At 46.4% G+C, this 21,545-nt stretch overlaps 1 protein-coding gene across 2 annotated transcripts in view; it reads right to left on the bottom strand.

Moving 5' to 3' along the window:
* Positions 1-21,545, bottom strand: part of YPEL2 (yippee like 2) — a 30,198-nt gene that overhangs the window by 6,767 nt on the left and 1,886 nt on the right. Inside the window, exons 1-2 of one of the 2 annotated variants that reach the window (XM_042879469.1) lie at positions 14,582-14,600; positions 13,092-13,404 (exon numbers count right to left, since the gene is read on the bottom strand). In XM_042879469.1, coding sequence (XP_042735403.1) covers positions 13,092-13,208 — 117 coding nt within the window. In that variant the 5' untranslated portion in view covers positions 13,209-13,404; positions 14,582-14,600. Of the gene's footprint in view, positions 1-13,091; positions 13,405-14,581; positions 14,601-21,545 lie in introns of those variants that run through there. The other variant, XM_042879468.1, reaches the window with a different exon arrangement.

The raw sequence follows: 21,545 nt of genomic DNA, 5'->3' as shown, positions 1-21,545 counted from the left end.
AACCAGGAACTACTCCCAAGACCTTAATTAATGACCACAGATGGTCAGTACTGCCCATTACCAGGGCCTGAGCGGTGCCTCCAGGTGGAAGAGGCACAGCGTCAGGCAAGAAGCGCAGATAAAGAGAGGCCCTGTCCTGGAAGGTTGCAGCTGCCTCAGGCTTCTCTGCCCACACAACATCTTGCTGGCAGCCTCACCTGCTTTATCACCTGCTATCTCCAGCATCTACGTGCTGTGAGAGCCTATTTCCAAGAGTTCAGCTGTTCTCTTGCTCATGGGCACGTGCCAAACTGAACCAAGCGCAGAAGCTCTGTGCAAGACGCTGAGCACACGTCTGCTCTCGTGCTATCTGGGCACGTCCCCTCTGCCCCACATCTCCCAGGGTCTTGCTGCAAAACCAGGGAGTCCTGCAGAGCTGCCACATGGTTGGGAGCCAGCAGGCTGCTCTGCTGTCCCATCACGCTGCCCAGAGCCTCGCAGGCAGCAGCAGCTCACACACAGCAAATGCTACCTGCAATGTGAACGCGCTCTGACAAGCATGTGCTGAATTAAACATTTGGTGCTTATGAGCAAGAGCACGGGTGCTGTCTGAACACAAGTTAGCTGAGGAGATACCTCAAGGAATGCACGCATCAAGGGCTGAGGAGCTGGGAGAGCTGAAGAGAAGCATTTCAGGATTATTTAACTCTTTGACCAGGAACCTTGGGCTATGTAATGGTTTTCCTAAACCTCAGCTTCTACAGATGGAGCTCTTTTCCAACCTGAGTGATTCTCTGCATGACCACAGGTGGCCTCATGGAGAAGCAAAGTGAGAGCCATTTTAGGAGCAGTTAGCCCATCCACACCACCAGCACTCACAGCTCCTGCATTGACCAGCGTGAGAGATCAAAATTCACTGAAGGACCAATTTAAAACCACCCTGACAAGGAACAAGCCAGTGCCAGGAAAGAAGAGTCCTTGAGGAGAAGCTGCTCTTCAGCTGAGTCTGGAGTCCCACCTTATTACCTCCTAGGGCACTGAAGAGGCACTCGGATGCAGAAGGAATGGATGCCTGGGGCACGAGGATATCTCTTTCACTCAGACAAAAGCAGTGCCTTGAGGAATGCCTCTTTTCTTGGGAAGGAATTAAATAGGACACATGGCTCAAGTATGTTTGTGTAATTGCATTTGTTAGAGGAGCTTCTTTTAATCTTTCTGCAGCCCTCAAGCCCCTTATTGTTGCTATCAGCTGACTGATACCCGCATACCAAGCAGGGCTGGCCTGGTAACTCTGAGGTGCAGGCAGCATTGGCTCAGCACCTGGGTGGGAAATGGGAACAGCACGAAGCCCATTGCCCCCTCCCAGGGCAGGAGACAGAGGCCAGACCCACATAACACACCAACTTGCTGCCCTGAACAGCAGGGCCCTGGCAGCCCTCGGGCTGTGGATGGGTATGGGATGAAACAGAAGGTCCCCCAGGAACATGTGTGTCATCAAAGCAGAATGAAAGCAGATGAAGCCTGCTAGCCATCCAGCTCTTCCAGTAAATACTTTTCCATAAACACCAAAGAGAATAAGTTTGCCAATAAAAACAACCATGGGAGAAAAGTTTTTATTGGTACAGAAATAGGATTTTCCATTACTGCTGTGCAAATGCCTGTCTTTAATAAACAACAAAACTATACCCACTGGCTCTGTGCCTGGGGCTCCCTGGGCACTCCCACAGGACAGTGGCATCCCCAGAGATGCTTTTCCTTACAGCTCAGCCAGGGCTTTAGGGTATCTGAGGTGGTCACCACGAAGAAGTCCCACAAATAACCTTCTGCCCAAGCAGGACCTCTCTGTGTGCCACCACGCAGCTCTCAGTGCTGCTGCCTGTCCTGATATCCACCCGCCAGCTAGTCAAGGCCTTGGCAAATCACATAAAAAGAAGTGAGGAAGTCACTAATGCATTTGCTGTCCACAACAGCAAGCTGTCAGTATCTTTATAAAGGCACACAGACAGGTTTTACCTGGGTGTTGCAACCTCAGCATTTTCTGGAGAAGTCCCTTCTCTGCTGGGGCTCCAGAAAAAATGGCACATGCTATAATGGGCATTACAAAACCAGATGTCCTGATTTACCCAATCAGATGTCCTTTTCTTTGTAGTGAGTTGTCTGTTTTAAATGCACACAGAAAAAGATCTCTGCAACACGCTTGGTGTTTGCTGCACAGTGAGGTCAGCAGTAAGATCTACATTCTGTGCTGTATGTTCTCTCTGTGTAGATTTTCCAGGCATACATTCAAAAGTGTATCTCACACATGCATATAAATCCAGACTTCAGATTCTCTAAAGGAACAGCTCCTGGCACCACTTTCCAGCTGAAAGAAACGGAAAGGATTTTTGGTTGTTGTTTCCTGCTGAAAACCCAAGCACATATTTTTCTCTGCACCGCTAACACTGAATGTCTGGCTGGAAACACATCTGTGTATATGCCAGTAACAAAGTGCTCCCTCTCTGTCCTCCATGAGCCCTCTAAAAAACAAAACAAGCTTTTGTGATGTGCAGCACACAACAGCTCACTCCTCCTGATTGCTCACATCCCAAACCCTTTGCTGTTCCAGTCAGAGGCACCAGCAAAGAGGCACCCAAGAACCACAGGGCTGAGCACCCAGATGGGAACACCTCCCAGGCTGAGCTGCCTCTTGTTCCAGCAAGAGCTCCATGTGAAGATGCCTTTGGCAGCTGCTGTGGTTGAAGAAGTACCTGTCATTCAATCTATAGAACCTCATTACAGCCCCTCAGCCACGTTGATTCCAAACAAGATCTGTGAAATCCTTATTTTTAAAAAACAAATACTTCTTTTGTGCACGCAGGGATTTAAATATCCTTTTCTTTCTCAGCTTAAAGGACAATAACACAAACTGATAAATAATCACAGTACAGAAGCAGAGGAAAATCACTCTGTGTAGGGAGTTCTTAATCTAAATTTGCTGGCAGAGACTCACAGTGCAGAATGAGAGCTCCAGCAAGAAGCAGACTGCAAGGCAGGAGCTGGGGCTTCACAGCAGATCGGATCTGCTGCAGAAGCAAGCATAGTGTGGATGCAGCATCTAAAGTGGGAGCTCTTTGTGGCAGGCACATGCTGCTTGCCACAGCGGAGACAGACTGAGCTTGCAGGATCCAGAGCTGAATCCATACATATTCAATACCCACGACCTTGGGAGCTGTCATTTCAGTTCAGTCCATTTGCTATATTCTGACCTCAAGTGGAAGTGCTGACTGCACCACTCTGTTTGCACTGCCTATGGTTCCTTGGCAAGATGCTCAAGTCCTTCCAAGCCTTCCTCAGTACAGCTACAGCCCTTGGAAACCCTGGCAAACACGAGAAGGGCTGCGCCCCTCCACCATCAGCTCTGCACTCACACCTTCCTTCCCTGGTGACCACTGGAGACAGCAGGGGAATTGCAGGTTCAATCAGCACAGCCAGGGAACAGCACAGATACCGAATGTGCCCACACCTACACACCCTGTCCCTCAGTACCTACAGCCTCCCATTCACCATGCATGCAGCCCACTCAGCGAACAGAGGACAGGATTAACATCCCAAGTCTTTGAGACAGCTTTGACAATAGGCTGAACACAAAAAAAGCTGTCTGGAATCATCTGGAAAACCAGGAAGCAGCTGCCAGGACTAAACGGCTCCATACTGCTGCCTGCTCTCTGCAGGCTGAAGAGAGCGCTGCCCCTTACCTATGTCCAGCTGGCAGTCCTTTAGCAAACCAATAAAACAAAAATGAAAAGGCTACGGGTCCCAGGGAGGGAAGAAGGAACAGAACCTGCCCCTGCAAGCTACCCCTGGCAGAACTGCAAACAGTTCTCACTACAAGCACACAGACAGGACTGGAACCCACAGCCTGCCTGCACCTCCAGGCACATTCAGGCTCTGAACGCCTTAGGACGACATTTCAGCTAACAAAAAACACAGCCTGCAAGGGGAGTACAGCCCAAGTGCAACGGCCATCCGACTGGAGTGAGTTTGCTACAAAGCTGTGCCCTGTGACACAGGCTCCCCATGCCCAAAAAGAATGTGTGGAAACCCAAGGGAGCCCCATTACACCAAGAAAGCTGCAGTTCTTACGCTCAGCAATTCCAGTTCACTGTCTCTGGCACTAAACCCCAACTCTACTCAGCTGCTGTCCCACCCAACAACCAACATCACACTGAAAGCTCTGCTTGAATGGCACCTCTCAAGCCCTATTAATTATGGCAAAAATGAATGGATGAAAAAAAAAAAAAAGCTTGCTATGTGTTTACAGCAACCAGTATGCCTAGTAACAGCACTAGGTATAGGATGGCTCTAACAGGAGATTACTCATGAGTCACTGTGCAGTGGAAAGAAACTGGAAATGGAATAAGGAAGAGGCGCTGCAGCTCTGGGGGAGCATGAGCTCAGTAAGCCAACCCTCACACCCACCAGGCTGTGCAGGGTTCATTCATTGCACCCAGCTTTCCCCACAAGGGACAGCCAATGATCTGATTTAACTGAGATTCAATTTTGCTCTGCTGATGCTGGATATGGACCTAGGTCAAGGGAACTGCTTATGTTCTTCCACCTGCTGCACAGTCATGCCCCTGCCCTGCTCCAGCTGTACTCCTGACTTCTCATTGAGCTTCAACACCAATTAAAGCCCAAAGTCAATATGGATTGGACCAAACTCACCTCTGAAGTAAATTCAATTAATTTGGCATGGCCTTATTCCCTATCAGCCTATGCTGCTGTAGCACAGTGTGAATAACTGCTCTGTGCTTCACCCTCAAAGCAGCAGCTTGCTACTGCCTGCATCTCAGGCTACACAGGCTGTGGGAAGGGAAGGGAGCTGCAGCTAAGAGATGGATGATGTCACTGTGATGGTTCTTCATGCTGACAGGAGATGTTATCAGCTCCTACCCTGCCAGCAGCAGTGCTCACTGAAGCCCTTCGTTCTCTCTGCAACCATGAGCCTTCTTTAATTTTCTTTTTTTGAGATGCTTTCATCTTTTCAGGTTTCTAGGAGATAAAGCTAAGAAAAACCAGCATTGTTCACAAGACTCCCTAAAGTGCTAGGGAACTGTGTGCTCTGCAGCGTGCCACTGAGACTGCCCGTTATCAGCAGTGCAGAGAGATTTCCCTGCTTTGCAGTAATGAAAAAATCAGTATTTGAGACAAGTGAGCATTCTTTTTGTTTTTCTTTTTCCCTATGGTACAGATTTCCAATACCTATTTAAACCATCACACTGCTAAGCTAAAGCCAAAGTTCTGTAAAGCATCTCAACATTCAGAAACTATATGCAAACAGCTCTGCCCCATTCTCCCTCCATTGGGCTCCCCTCATTGCCCCAAAAGTTCTGACACAACCCAAAGTCCCATCAAGTTATCACGAGCCCTATGCATTTCAGCAAGCCCTGAGATTCTATATTCTGCTTTTATTTTTGTGTTTCTAGCCCACAGACTTCAAAGGGAAATCTCAAAATGTGAATGCTAAAGGCACAAACAACAGAAGACAAAATTATACCAAATTTATTAGGTCTATATGACTTCATAGTATTTTGGAGCTTCTCCTGCCATCTCTGGTGGCCTCAGGTTGCTGCTGGTGCACTTCAAAACTTGACTTTGGAATGAAAAATGATGGGAATACAGAGAGAACGAAGCAGACAATCTTTACTTCCACGTATAGGGAGGCACACAAAACCAGAGCAGCTCCATGAGACAAAGAAGGGGTTTCTCTGAGCTGAGAAGAGGGTGATGGATGTGGAAGAAGCTATGCGTGCTCCCATGGGAGCACAGAGTGACTGCTGCCCACATTCCTGTACAACTCCCCTATGTCAAAAGAAAACCCCCAGCACTTCAGCCACCACCAACATCCACCCAATGCAACCCTTTACAGTTTGGTGCAGAAGACAGCAGCGCTTTATTACTTACTGTGGAAAAATCTACAGGGTGAGAACAAAGCCCAGCAGTTTCTTCCTGGATACAGAATGATGAAAAAACGTGTGTGTTCCTGTGAATCTACAAGTGCTACAGCAGCAGTGTGTTTTTCTTTCCTCTCATTTTTACGTGGGGCTGTTTTCCTGTTGGGTGATGGTGGCTCAAAGCATCCAACAAAGAAACTATTTGGAAAAGGAGTGGCAGGGAAGGGGTAGCGCCCTTTCTTTCCACATTAATTATTGCTACTATATGGGCTTTAGAGATAAACACAAGACAGAACTGGAGTAGAAGATGGAAACTGCTAATGCAACAGATATTTAATTAGCAGCATAATAGCAGCTATCCATAGATCAGCAGAACACCGTATTTCATTAATGCAGCCACTGAGCTCACAACAGCACCAGGGCTGACACAGAGAGCAGATCTGCTTCTCAGCAAAACCAGTGTGTCCACAGCAGTTCCCCGGATAATAAATGGGAACCCTCTTTTATTTATGCTCAGGTCATCAATTTTAAGGCAGAGGAAGCAGCAGGTGAAAGGAGACTTATTTCCATAAAGAAAGTGATTGATGAGGAAATCCATTTTTATCCTCCCTGACAAGGATTTCTGAACCATTTTGAATTACTACCTTTTTTTTTTTTTTTTTCCTTTTTGGAACAGAATGAAATACTTTAAAAATCACACAGCAATTAATTGCTGTATAAACACAATTACACAAGGAGGCACGATTTTCCTTGGGCTCTCTCTGCTCAGCAGCCACATCCTGCTCCATCAGAGACCTGATCCTGACCGCCTTCCACTCCCATTAAGACCAGCTGGAATGGAGGAAGCGCAGTGACTCGCAGGCTAAGCCCCAGAGGAAGCAATTACACAGAACAAAAATCTAATTTAGGTAGCTGCACTATGGAACAGGTACTACAAATACTCATTACGCCGCTCAGATTTCATATTCTGACTTCTTCCAGCAAAGGGCTCTTTTGTTTGTTTATTCTCCCTCTCCCTTTCAAACACAAGCTTTCCAAAGCTGCCAAGACCCACTCCTGTCCCCAAGCTTCAATTGAGGCCAGCAGGCTCCGGTCTGTCCCTAACAGCACCCTGCCTGCAGGAGCTCTGCCCAGCCGGGGCTGTCTCCTGGGCAGCACACGAAGGGAAGAGGTGCCCCCTTTATTTTAAGCTGCATGGAAACCTACTTCAAAGTTTATAGCAGTCAAACAGGAAGCAGAAAGCAAAACAAAACCAAGACCCACTCATGAATTCTTCCAGAACCGCCTTGCTGCTCATCACTTACAGCTTGAATTCTAGTAATACTTGCAGCTGGGAACAAAGCTCCAAATAATATCTAAAAGACAATTCATTAGGGAACAAAAGCAGAAAAGCAGGATGGAAAAGCCTCTGGACAGCTGCAAGAAATGTGTGCAAAATGGATAAACCTGGTGGATAAGGAGCTAACAGCAGAATAAATGAACAGAAGCTTACTGTGCAGAGCTGAGCCAGTAAGACTAATGCAATTATGAAATGCATACACTGTGAAGACATTACTGCTGTATGCTGTTCAGTCTGAGGTTGGAACAATGAGACCAGCCCTGTTTCCATTTATAAAATGATGTTGAAATGTAGAAAAGAACCACAAGAATGATAAAGAACTAGAAAAAATAATATCTCATTGTGACAGAAAAAGTTGCATCTGTTTGGCCCATCAAAACAGTGATCAAAAGTGACCCGGGTCACTGTGTACCAGCAGCTTTTACATTGAGAAATAGTAGGCAGTATCTATCTATTCTTTAATAATGAAAGGAACGGTCAATGACTAGAAGCACAAGCCAGACAAGTCTAAATCTGATGTCTCCAACTTATAATAGTAAGGATGATTAACCACTGGAATAAATGACCAAGGAGAGCAGTGAATTTTCTCTTGAAGTCTTCAAATCAAGACTAAATGCTTCTTCAGGACGACATGCTGCAATCATGATGAAACCCACTGGTCTGTGCTAGACATGATAGTCCCTTCTGACCCTAAGAGTTCATCAGCACCGAGCTGGGAGCTGAAGTTCATATTTGGGAAGAAACAAGACCTACTTTTAAAGGAAGAAGGACACAGCGGGATGAAAAATGGCAAGAACTTTATCCCAAAAAGGGAACGCACACTTTTCCCCACAGTATTTAGCTTGTCCCCACATTAGAAATGCAGGATTTTCCCCTTGACTAGCTTTGGAACCCTTTTTCTATCAGATAAAAGTTTTGAAATACACACATCACCTTTTTAGGGTTATTCTTCAGCTTGCGTGCATGCTCTCCCTCCCCCCCAGCAAGTAACTTCATGTCTTCAAGGTGAGCTGACAAACAAATGCTGACCTGGCAGCACTGCTGCATGAGAAGCCAGGCTCTAAGAACGTCACACACTGCCTTCCTCTGTGCCCAGAGGGGAAAGACAAAAGGAAAGCCCAACAACTGCCACTTACCACAGAGCCACACACAACACCCATACAAGGTGCAGGGGAATGCTTTGAAGCAGCTAAATTCATACATGACTTATTTGAAAGCTACCACCAAAGTCTCACATCCTTTAAGATCCCACAGTTGTAACACAGAGCAAAGCTTTCAATATGCCATCATGATCACTGAGACTACTGTACCAGCAAGCTCAGCAGCCTGCTTGCCAGGCATGCACAGTGTGCAGGGATGCATAATGATTGGGAGTGAGGTTTGCTTGAGAACCACATAACTCCTATCTCAAAAGACAGCAAAGAGCTTGTAAGTGTATTCTACAGCCAAACCCAACCCAGCTGAGGAAGTCAAGCACACACAAGTGTTGGTTTTTTTTTTCCTAAATTCTCTGTGCTGGCATTGCCACAGCCTTTTGTGTTGGAGGATTTCGCATTCATGTTCAGTATGGGTCCCAAGCAGACATCAAAGGGAAACATTAAACTTCTTAGGCAAGCCTTAGGCCAACTTCAGAGGATACATCACTGCATAATATTTAGCATTTGGATCAAGTAATGCATGGAAAAAGAAACTGCAAGACGCCCACAAGACATTCCCTACATACTTCCATAATCAGGGACATTTCTGCCAGATTACTGTTCACATGGCAAACAAAAAAAAAGAAGAAGTCAGCAACCAAGACACCAATGTGGCTTTATTCGGCCCTTCTGCTCATTCCCATCCTTCTCCATCAGATACCAGATCCATATGAGCTCCTACAGAAAAAAGCTGACAGTTTGAAAGGCACAGAGCAGATAGAAACCAGCACTGCATCTGTGGGTCTGAAAAAAAAGAGAGGAAATGCTCTTTACACTGTTGAATGTCTATTGTGTTAGCTGCTCCCCAAGCCACACTAAGAAGTCTTCTTAAGAAGACTTCTCAAGAGAAGCCCCTCCATCCCCTTCCCACAGGGGCTACACCATCGCTGACTACAGAACACTTCCTTCTTAAAGGTTCCAAAATCCATGGGATGTTGTGCCTGAGAAAGAGAAATGTAGCAAGTACTTTGACTTGTTTTTTTTTTTGGCAACTGGAAATAAGCAGCACTGAAATATGCTTTTTAAACTACAGTTGCCTGGCACGATATTTGGTTTTTTACAGTAAAGCCAAAGGGGATTAGGACATACTGTACTAATTCACAAGAGCAGACAGTACCTGCTCCAGAACTTTATCTTCCAAGCAGACTGGAGAAAACAGCAGCATTTCAATGGTATGGTAGGGAAAAGAGGAACAAAGACATTCAGTGACTTATACAGCATCACACAGGAACTTGTTGCAGGCCTAGATTATGTTCCCAGAGTCTCAGCCCACTCAGGCACTGGAAAAAGCAATGAAATAAGAGTATGCACTATGCTTGGCACTCATTCCTAAATCATCCATTGCTATGAGGGAACAAGAACCTCCACTCACGTTAATGCAAGGCACTGAAGGAATATCTAAATGAGAACTAGTTATTCACTCCACCCATCTATCTGATCACCTTCTATTTCCGAAGTCTGTAAAGCCTTTCTTGGCCAGACGACCCAGCCCACAATTGGGATCTCATTACAAATCAGACATACTAAACCACTTTCTCTCTTTGGCTGCAGAAGATAAAAGGCCAAGTGCACGGGCAACATTTTAGTAACAGGCTTCACGTAACAGCTTCAGATTTTCTTAAAAGCTTCAGCATCGATTATTTTCCTTAAATAGCAATGGGTTATTGAGAAACCTTCCATCCATTTTAATGCACAAGGTTTTCCTGAAGAAGGAAAGAAAGCAAAAATCAGTCCTGCAAAGGCATTGTTGTTGTTGAAGAGTTTCTGATATCCAGTCCTAGCAAAACACTGAAGCCAAAGTTTAACACTGGTGCTGAAGGACTAAGAGGAGAAACACAGGGATGAAAGGGAAATAAAGTATGGATTGACCCAGAACAATAGTGGGATTCAGCTCCAGCTAGAGCTTCAGCCAGCAGCATGAGCCCAAAAGGAGCTGAAGGCTCACAGCACGCGTAGCAGCACAGCTCTCATGTGGTCTCTGTACAACTTGGAGCAAAATGAATATAGGAATTAATTTATGTGAGCAAAAACACCGACACCCTGCTGTTACATAAAAACCTGCTTTCTGGGGAGGGCTTCCAAAGATGGGCCATTTGGGCTGTTCTGAATCAAACCACACTCAGGTTCAAGATGGGTGCACTGCAGCCTGAGAAAGACTGGTTTGAAATAATCTCCTGATCCTTTTTCAGTCCTCACAGTGCTTGTTCCTTCCTTCAGTTTGTTAGATTTTCATATGGAAAATGAGCGTGGCAATTCCACCTCCTGGTTCTCAGATGCTAATATAAGTCTGTGATGAAGGCACTGCAGAAGGCCTCGGGGAGATGTTTAAATCCTAACTCAAACAGATAAAAAGATGACTATTTAAGTTTGCCTGGGAAAGTCTCTGCACATACTGGAAACCCCTTGAGGCAGGGACTGCCCTTCTGTTCTCAGTTTAATGGTCTGTTGTACAAATTACGATTGCACAATTATTTTTATAAAGTTTCCAATTACACTAAGAATGTATCTTACTGAGGTTTATAACTGTGAGAAATAAAACCTAAAAACCCAAAGCCTCTGGATTGAAGCTGCACGACCCACTAATATTCCATCAGCAACGCTCTCTCCCAACTCTGCTACAAGGTTACACCCCAGTCCACAACCAGCAGACACAAGCATCCCAGCACAATGTAGCTAACACTGCCATAATTCAACACACAGCTTTGTTTCATGTTTTCCAATCTTTTCTTCTGCATTCATATTTTAGCAATCAGCATTCCTGGGCAGATCCTGCACACCTTGATGGCTGGAAGCTCTAATTCCAAGCAGGGTGCAGTGGTATTGCCCTGCTGGAAGCTACTTACCTGTAAAGCTGGCTGCACTGCACACAGGAACATAGGGGCACAGACGTAGAACAAGGAGGAGAAAGAAGTGTCAAAGATAAAACCAACGGGCATGCATTGCTATGTGTTCTCCCTCACTCAGCACCAGGCATGTTGGAAAGAACAAAGCACAAATTCTACTGCTTCATTTTACAAATATCAGAACCGAGCACAGGAGCAAGGGCCTGAAGGCACCCAGCTGGTCTGAGAGGCAGGATGTGCTTCATGCCCAGACCTGGGCACACACTGCTAACTCTGCTGTTGACATTAACATTTCAAAATCTTTTTCTGTTGTGGAAATGTACAACCTCCTGCTCTTTAGAACCTGGAGGCTTTATAGCCCTCCTCTGCTGAGAGCCGCTGCCCCTGTACCAGAACAAGAGCAGCCCCAGGAGGCCCAGAATGACTCAGATGCGATAGCCTTAGAGGAGGTCTGTCTACAGAAGCTGAAAACAAACAAACAAAACAACTGTAACAGTCCGCAATCAGCGTAATTCATAGCAGAATGTTGAAATTCAACTGCTAGGCACACAGATAAAACATCACAGAGGTGCAGACCAACCCAAAAAGGCAACAACCAAGAGAAAAAGGGAAGAGGCAGCCTCCAATGGAAGACGATACATCTGAGCAGCTAACATAAAGAATCTGAGAGGATCTTCCCAGCTGTACAACCAATGCCCTTGATGCAAGGTGACACATTCTTATCTTTGCTGTGCAAACAGGAAGGGGGAAGCATGACACCCTTTCCACTAGGCAGAGCACCTCTGTGCCTTGTGATCCTGCCCTCTCTTAAGGCTGCTCCAGAAGCTAAACTCGTTGAAGCTGCACACATACACACAGCTCGAGTGCAATTTCCTCTCATCTCAGCTAATAAATCTTACAGTGCGTCTGCTTTTTTCTGAACACATATTTTATGAGCTGAATAAACTTTATGGAAGAGTTGATTGCCAAGGCAGCCAAAAGCTGGAAATCTGATGCTTGACCACAGCCAGGCACAGCAGGCTCCAAGAAAGTTTAGCAGCAGCTTTTGCACCTCAGCTTCTCTAACTGGCCTGTTTCCCCTTCAAAGACCCCTAACTTATTGGCTCTGAATGCTTTTCATTCAGCTTATCCTCAAGACTCTTTCCTTTGTGACTGAGAGATCATAAAAGAGAAAGCATCCTTCCAGCCTTACCAGCACAGAGCACAGCCCAGCGTCCATCCCTCGCATTTTCTCTACAGATTTTTTAGTTTAGAGGCTGTCAAAATGATGTGGATTTGAACAACAACTCAACAGTCTTCGTAAAGACATCTAACATTTCAGTAGAAGCATCAGCAAATCTTCCCTCAAGTAAGGGCTTTAGGGAAGTTGCTTGGAACAGATCAATATTTAACAGAGAAAACACTTCCAGGCACTTCTACAGCTCTTGATCATGCAACAACCCTTTGGCAATGCTGACAAGCATGTACACAAACAAGTACTGGGAAGGCAACTTGCAGTCCTAGCCATCAGTTAATGCAGTTTTACAGCCGGAAATGAGAGGGAGAAGGCAATATCATGGGAAGAAACAGACCCCCCCAGGAAGCACTCTAAGGGCCCCCATTTTGGAAACCCATCCCCTGCAGCTATTTTCCAAGCGACTTAAAAGAAAAACAGCAGCTTACATACAGAGCCGATAGTCTCAGAGCCCATTTTCTGAGCAGAAACTGCAGTGCTGTTGAAGGCCAGGCCTTCACCTGTACACAGACTGATCTGCAGCACGAGCAAACGCACCGCACCCGCAGGGTGAGGTCACGTACGTACCTTGGAAATGAGTTCATCGTGGTTAGCAAGATGAGCCCTGCAGTGAATGCAGCTGTAGGTCCTGTGGCACGAAGGCAGATATGCCTGGAAAGTCTTGGACCTTGTCATCTTCACCATTGGAGCCACCGAGCGCTGCGTGAACTCCGGGGTAGCCCAGGAGGCACTGCCGCAGGACGGGTCACACGGGAAACACCGGAAGACACAGGTAAAGGCCGTGGTTTGGCAGGGGATGGGTGTGGGGCAGGCTCCACACGCTGGTGACAGCTTCAGAGGAAGAGATTCAGGTCTTGGGAACGGAAGGCTTCACGAAGACCTACGTTTAAAACAGAGCGGAGATGGAACACTCAGCACAGGTGTCGCAACGAGCTACAGTGGTCTCCTGGCCAAGAGTCTGATGGCAAGCAGAGAGGAGTGAGCAGCCAGGGAGAGGTGAGCTGTCTGCAGGTCAGACTGACACGCATTCATGCCTGCTGGCTGCCTGCCCTCACATTTTCCCACTGCTGCTATCTACCATCTTCCTATCACTCAAGCTCTCACCATCTCTGTTCATTCTTCCAACACTTAATGGATTTGGAAAGAACTACAGGCATACAAAGATGCTAAAAAGCTCACTTTCATCAAGTCTCGTCTCCCAGACACCTCAGGGAACAGCACACACCCAGGCCCAGCGCTGCAGAAGCCCGGGGAGCAGCCAGACTCCAGCAGCTCCTGAGAAAGCTGGGCCTGGCGCAGTGCAATGCAGCACTCCGGGCTGCAGGAAGGCTGGGAGCTGAGCTTGGGCTTCCTCTGCCACCAACAAGTGCACGACTCACCAGACCAGTTCTGCCCTCCCATCTGCTCCAACTTCCACATGGGAAATAGAGGATTACTTCACTGTGCTCATCTTTGTAGTTTGCTGTGAGCTCTGAAGGCAGGAGCTACTCCACCAACTGCACTCTAGGGGTTTTTTACCCTCAGAATATCTGACAGCAGACAAAGTGAGTATCAGCCTCCAAGCCTACCCCTGATAACAGGGGACACAGCTACAAATCCAATTCAGGATGCAAACATCCATTTACTTCCAACGTTACCCGATACAACCTGCTAGGCAGCTCAAGCCTGGGCTGTTTTGCTGGCAGAAATCACTTTTTCAGATCCTGCCTGCACAAACCTTACCAGGTAACAAATGCTTCTCTAAGGATGAAAGCAGCAGCAGAAGTGAAGCAGCTCCCCTCCCCGCCTGGTACATGGTGTGCATGCATGCTCCAGAAATTAACCATGGGCTCTGGCTGCTCCTGCCGTGGGGATTTTCCCTTCCATACAATAAGTGATTGTGCTCACTTCCTGAGTCTGCACTTGGTGTATCAAATACTGCAACAATCCCCTCTTCTAAAATAAAACAAGAAAAAAACATCACCCAAACCTGACCTGCAATGGCAATTTCTGAAGGGAACAAAACAGAAAAGTAGAAAAGCCTAAAGCTGGTCTCTAAGCCAGTATGTCTAACTGACCTGAAGTGTATCTGATTATCTTCCAGGTTACAGTAAAGCCAGCTGAGGTCCGTACAGGGCCAGAAGAGCTTCCTGGAGCTGCATGCTGAGCTGGCTGGGCTGCAGCTCACCAGGATGGGCAGCCACAGGCACAGCCCCAGTAAAGCACCAAGCTCAGGGTTCACAGCGCAGTGCTGCTGGATGATTCTAAGCAAATGCATCTCTCTATTTACTGAAGGGGAAACTGTTCCATCAGAGTGTGATGGAAACCAAAATGTGTATTAAGGCACTGCAGGCAGGACCCAAGAGAATTGCTGCAGGAGGTGATCCTGCAGAACTCCTGCCCACAGCCCACTTACTGAACAACACATCAGACTGAAAGAGCAGTAAGAATCAGGCTGTGAATCCATTGCTGCTGCCTGCTGGAAAGCTTCATGTGTGAGCACTGTCAAAAAAACAAAAAACCCACCCCAAAACTCATCACCTTGGTACCAAAGCATCATTTATGGAAAGCTCTGCCTCTTAACACTTCTGCTCCTAAATCTTCCTGTCACTGCTGAAAAGGAAGACTCAAGGCACCAAAGATGCATTAGTGCTTCTAAAGGCATTCCCCTCCAGACCTACTGCAGGCTAGGCAGCCCTGCAGAGCCTGCCTTGTGTGCACAGCTTCCCAGCACAGTACTGCAAGCATTACAGTGGGGAGCTGCCACAGATATACATGGGCACCATTTAGCACAGCCCAATGCTCACCACAATATGGTCAATAGGAGGCAGGCACTGGTAAGCCAACCTGATACTTGGTTTGTTGGTTTAGGTTCCCCCCTCATCCCCCCCCAAAAAATATATTTTTTTCCTGCTTTTCAGAAGGCAGTTCCTCCTCTACTCAAATGGGAAAAAGATTCTTATTCATCCTGCAAACTGCTGATAAAGCCCATCTATCACCATCATAATAGTCAGCACTTACATGGCACTCTTCATCCTTAAAGCTCTTTGCAAACACTAACTAATCAGATTAACCTTTTGCAATTAAAGTTACAGCCAGAGCTCTGGAAGGCCCATCCTGACACAGAAGGGCTCACTCCCCAGCTTGTCAGAAACAAAACCTGCTCCTGTTGAGGCAGAGACTCTGTCAGGGGTGGAACTGACCAACCTGTGCCCTGTTCGGTGCACAGCTGCATCTCTGGACCTCAGCAGATCAGAATGGGGACCGAAAGCAACCAGATTCCAAGGCAAAGTGGTGTCAGAAAGCAACACCTTACAGCAGACAGACCAGGTGAGGAACAAGCAACATTTCACCTGACTTCTGATTAAGCAAACAGACTGTTAAATCCCATGTCTACACTGACCTCATCAAATGGTGTGATCTTCTCTCTCTTTCCTCCCTTTTCTACAAGATGAGCAGCTAAACACACCAGCCAGCAGCTCTACTACTTTCCTCCCAGGCTGCTGTGCCAAACGTTTCTTTTCCCATCAGCTGCCCACCACTACAACAACTCAGCACTGCAGCACTGAAAAGCACTCCACAGGCACCTTACAAGCCAAACGGAGACACAAACAATGCCCAGCCAGAATAACATAAGAGGAATGCCTTGTTGTTTGCTGACCTAAGCATCAGTGCTCTGGAACAATGAGTAGAACAGGAAGAACTACAGCTACATGGCATCACAGTGAAACCAGAGTACACACACACATTACCTGCTGCACCTTTATGTGCAGAAAAAATATTTCATGAGAACTCATTCATTTGATCTCATAACACATTTAATGTCAGCAAAAACATGCGGCCTTTCAGAAGGAGACAAACTGAAGTGAGAAGGTATCTGGGCACAGATTGAGATGTGCTGTGATTCTTGTTCTCAGTACTGTGCTGAGAAACAAATGGATCACTTCACCAAAGGCAGGAGATGTGGGAGGTAAGGCTCTGATGGGAAACCTGGCTGAGATGCTGAGTAAGGCTTTAAAAACAAAACAAAAACTAAACTTGAGATGAACTCCGTAAATCACATAAGCATTGCCTTAAAAAAAAAAAAAAAAAAAAAAAAAAGCTTTTATGACTTTAATTATTGTGCCCAATATCATTAGAGAGATGAGAATCTGCATTCCACATAATTCAGTATTTCTTTTTTATAATTCAAGAGAAATTCCATTTTGGAATGTATGCAATCGAGTCAGTGGAACAAAAATTTGTACGCAGTAATTCACCTGCAAGAAGTCAGAAAACTGGCTGAGACAAAAGGAATGAATTCTAGGGAAAAGCTTATCTGCATCATCTACTGTGGCAAACAGAACCATTGGAGAGCAGTGTGCATGTCACAGCTGCCCTGCCTAGTCCTGCACAGTCAGATATCACCCCAAGAAGAAAAATCCCATGACGTTTTGCTATTCGGACAGCTTTCAGCTCAGCACTCAGCCTTCATCTGCCTAACAGCCACTTTTCACATTAAGCTGTTCAGTAATTCAGGAAACACAAAAAAGGAGAAAGGCGAAGCCTGTGCCAAATGCTGGCTATGTGAGGTTACTGTTGGTACAAGCCCATATGCCACAGCAGCAGAGAACAAAGGCTATTATACAGCCTCGTTTTGCATGAAACCCATGTGCAATGCAGCCCAGAGGCAAGTGTTCCTGCTCACTCTGAAAGGACAAACAGCAGGTCTGTTGGGTTTGAGGGTTTGTATTACAGATTATTTGCTTTTTAAGACTTTAGCTGGTAAAATGCTTAGCAGAACACAGCAAATGTCACAGAAAGCTGCCTGGAGCAGTTCTGAAAAAGCCCATCTGTCTGGAAACCCAACCTTCCTTCTTCGGTGTCTCTTCTCATTAACATAGGAAGAACTAGAGATGTACTTATGCTGAGTGTAATTAGAGCATAGGGGGAATCAGACTGGGGAGTTCTTTGTTTCCACAAGGTCACCAACCTTAGCAGCCAACACTGCTCCAGGTTCTTAGCATGGTTTTAATAAAAGGCAACTTGTGGCAAGCACATGTACTTATCAGTGCTTTCTTCACATGGAAACTACCTGAACGATGCTTAATGCACTGCAGCTTGAGAGAGGCTGGTCTCTCACACACCACACAGTAAGAGGGCAGGCTGGGTTCTCCCATTCCCTGCAGGATTAATATCAGAAGTGCAGAGAGAGCTGGCAGAGCTGGCAGTCTTTGCACTCAGATGATGCAGTTCTGTAGTGAGGATTCTGGGGCGGTCTGGGAGACTCACACCACAGTATAGGTCAGCAACAGCTTTGGAAAGTTGAAGCCAGATCTGAAGATAGCAAAGAATGATATATGTAGCCAAAAGCCCTGAAAGAAAGGGTGATCATCTTGAAATTAAGCATGGAACACGATGGAAAAAAACAATAAGAGATGCTTAAGTAAAATATGGAGGTAAGTAACACTCCCCTACTTCTTCAGTATCTGAAATGCACCAATTTCAAACGCTTGGTAAGAAGTGCCAGCAGTACTGTCATGGTCAACAGAAGTCATTACTGATACATGAGCTGTGTCTTCTCTTAATGCCCGTGTTCCTCCAGCTCATTCTCCAACCCCTGCAAGCCCACAGAGAAAGGGAAATAACAGTGAAACAACAGACTACGTTTACCTTTACTCTGTTCAGGTTGGTGCACATAATTGCACGACAGAAACAGAATGGAGAAGGTTTCTCTCTTAGATCACCCTCAAAATGAAATATGCCTCATTCCCGTTATTCCTCTGGACACATCCCCATGAGCCACTCATCTCTGAGGGCCCTGGCTCCCTCATCCACAGCCTGGAGACAGTCCTCACCTCAGGAAGCACTCCGTGACACTGAGAAAAAGCATCTGCAGAGGTGGATGGAAATACACCACGCTGACACCAAAAATACTGCAGACAGCCGGCACGTAACCACTAGAGGGCATCAAGAAGAGATGCAGAAAGCAGCAATCAGATGCTACCTGGCCATCACGAATCAGGACAGGCACACCAACCGTGCTGCACCTGCCGTGTTCCACACAGCTCGTCAGGAAAAGCATCAGTTACAGCTCTGCTATCCAGGCTAAAAACATCACCACAGTTGTATCGATCAAAGGAGCAAACAGCAAATCTTCACATCTCACTTAGGTTAATTTCCCCTCCTCCCCTCACCACAAAGTCTGTCTGGCATTGTTACTATGCAAACTAACACTTTGTCCACAAACCAAAGTAATTTATGGGAAAAAAAAAAAAAAAAAAAAAGATTTAAAAATTGCTCTTTAAATAGCTGATCTACCTTTGGCTAGTTTGGAGATTCAATCAAATTAAACAGGAAAAAAAAAAAGGTTTAAAAGAAGCCAACATCCACATCAGTGCATTTTCAGGAGCTCAAGTGCAATGGTGTCAGTACAGTAATTCCAGAGGATGGCTGCATTCTCAGCAGAAGCTTTCTTGCATTAACCTACAGCTCATGACTGACTGGAAACAAAAGGAACAGGTTAAAGTATCTCAGCAAGATGCTGTAGAGGTGTGGCTGCAGACTAGCAGAGAACTTGCTGGATTTATTTACAGTGCTGGGACTGGACTCAGCCCATTCAGGCCCACCGAGCGTCAGAACTGCTAACTCATCTCTCCCTGCACAACAGGACAAAGCATCCTGTTCAAAACAATCCAATACACTACAGGCACCATAACGAAAAGCAAGGGAGAAAAATAAATCTGGGGAGAAGAAAAAAATCCAGAAAATGCTTCTCTCTACGATTTCATCAATTCAAAAAGATGCAGGACAGCACAGCCGGGACAGACGTACAGGGCTGCCTTCAAAATTAGCTACTGTTTCTGGGCCTGCCTCTGAAACGACATGCACACGGACTGTAAGGCTCAGCCTCTGCCAGGAGAATGACTGACACTTCTGCCTGTATTCTCATCCCACTTGCCTGCGAGTTGCCTGGCAGCAGCATCTTTGCAATGCAGAAGAGCCTGCGCTGCTGAGGACAGGAGCACTGCAGGCATCAGAGCTGCGCGCTGCCCACCTGCGCCTGGCAGGTACCAGGCATGGCTGAGCTCCACCATCAGTCACAACAGATGCCAGCATCACTTTGCCAAGCTGGAGGAGGACACATAGATGCAGAAAAGCAGCACGGCAGCCTGGACAGATTTGGAACAAGCCAGCACTTACTTTCGTTCCTACCAGCAAATCCCACTTGTGCCACAAATAAATAAAAACTGCACGCTGAACTCATTTAAAACACAAACGACTCCATTTCCTCCTTTACATTTCAAGAAAAGTCATGCCAGCATCCCACACCGAGGGATGGCAGTCCTTCCTCCAAACTGGCCAGGTACATCCATTGCAGCAGGGCAAGGGAGCAGCCGTGGCTCACGCACACAAGATGCAGCTCTCAATCCACAGCCGTCTTCCTGCTGAAGAAAGCTGTGTGTTCAACACGGTGGTGGCACGTGGAGGATATTATGCTCTGCTCAAGTTATGCACATATAGCATCCTACAAAACAGAAGGCCCCATCACTTTGGGCCTGCACTGCCCAGAAGCATGTGCTGTGGGAGAGTCCATGCCTTTTACTTTTTACCAGACCTCCTTTTCTAACTAATGCAAAGGATAACAACCCAAATTCTGACCAACCTCCTTCAGAAACACTTTCTTCTACGCAACAGCTGCCACGCTAACAAGGTACATGCTTTCCATGGCAGCTCAGTCATCATTCTTCTAGCTCACATTTCCATTGACAGCACAAAGTACCTACGCCAAGGGAGAAAACACAGGTGAAGATTTACAGCTCCATTCCTCACGCACAACAGATACTTTATAACCAAACTGAGTTTAAATGGTCAAGTCAGCTGTTACCCTACCAGCTTGTGGTTTAATTCCTCCTGGATATCCTCACCAGCCTGCACAGTGCTGCCAAGGTATGCGAGCTGACTCGCCTCTCATAGTTCTGTGCCGACAGACAAATGCTTCTGCAGGGAGTTCCTGGGATTCTCATTAATATTTTTTTCATAGTTAATTATTAACTCTTTTTTTGTGAGGCTGGACTATCTGTTTTTAATACCACACTGCTTGAGCCATCCTCTAGTAACATTTCATGAGTGAAATATAACTCTTGCAGAGTTCTGAGGCTGAGCTGTGCAATCTCTAGGTCACACCACACTACATTTTTCTCCTCATAATGAAGTTGCTGCCAACGTGAAACAGGAGAAGCAAGAGTGCAGTTCTGACACCACTCTGCCTCCCCCCTCAGAGGATCAAAAGCTCCTCTGAAGGGCAAACTCAAAGCATCCTCAGCTTTTCCAACTTCTAATAGCTTTAGCAAGATGCAGGGAGATCGGTTCTGCACGAGGGCAACCACAGTCAGGTGAAAAGTTATCTATTTCTGTGAGTCAGCAGGACATCCCACCTTCTAATGTGCTGGAACAGTGCTGGAACAGGAGTGAAGAAGCCACGTCCAGGCAGACATGTAAGCAGGCCCAAAGACAGGAAGGCATCATGCACAGGCTGCATTCCCACCACTGCCAGTGATTCACATCATCTGACACTGCCATTCATTAAAGCAAGAGTGAAGTGGGGATAATAGCTATTTACTAAAAACAGAGGAGTGCGATTAGCTTTAATTAGCACTGTCAAGTGACTGGAGATTGTCAGGTACAAGATGTGGGAGAGCTAAGTCTTATTAATTACGTTACTTCCTGCAGCCTTAAGTGGCTCGGCCAGTCCAGCCACGCTTCCGATGCGCCGTCCTGCCCTGGTGAAGGTGCTCAGACAGGTCTGGCACGACCAGAACAGGGGAGCAATCAGCTCACACGCTGCAGAGCCACTGCCTGGACAGCATTTTCTCCTCCCACCAGAGGCCAAACTACAGGGAGGCTTTGATTCTGTAAGAAGAGGTCCATCACACCACCAGCACATGTACTGATTTTCCAGATAAAGATGTGTTCTAAGGAAATGAAAAGTCCTCGAGTGTGAGTAGGCAGATCTCTTCTGTGGACCTGCCCTGGCTTCAGGAGAAGAAAACCTGTCCTTTG

This window comes from Lagopus leucura, unplaced genomic scaffold (assembly GCF_019238085.1).
Source record: "Lagopus leucura isolate 7727_CA_CO unplaced genomic scaffold, USGS_WTPT01 Super-Scaffold_100024, whole genome shotgun sequence".
Taxonomy (NCBI): domain Eukaryota; kingdom Metazoa; phylum Chordata; class Aves; order Galliformes; family Phasianidae; genus Lagopus; species Lagopus leucura.
This window is presented reverse-complemented; position numbering and strand designations above follow the sequence as displayed.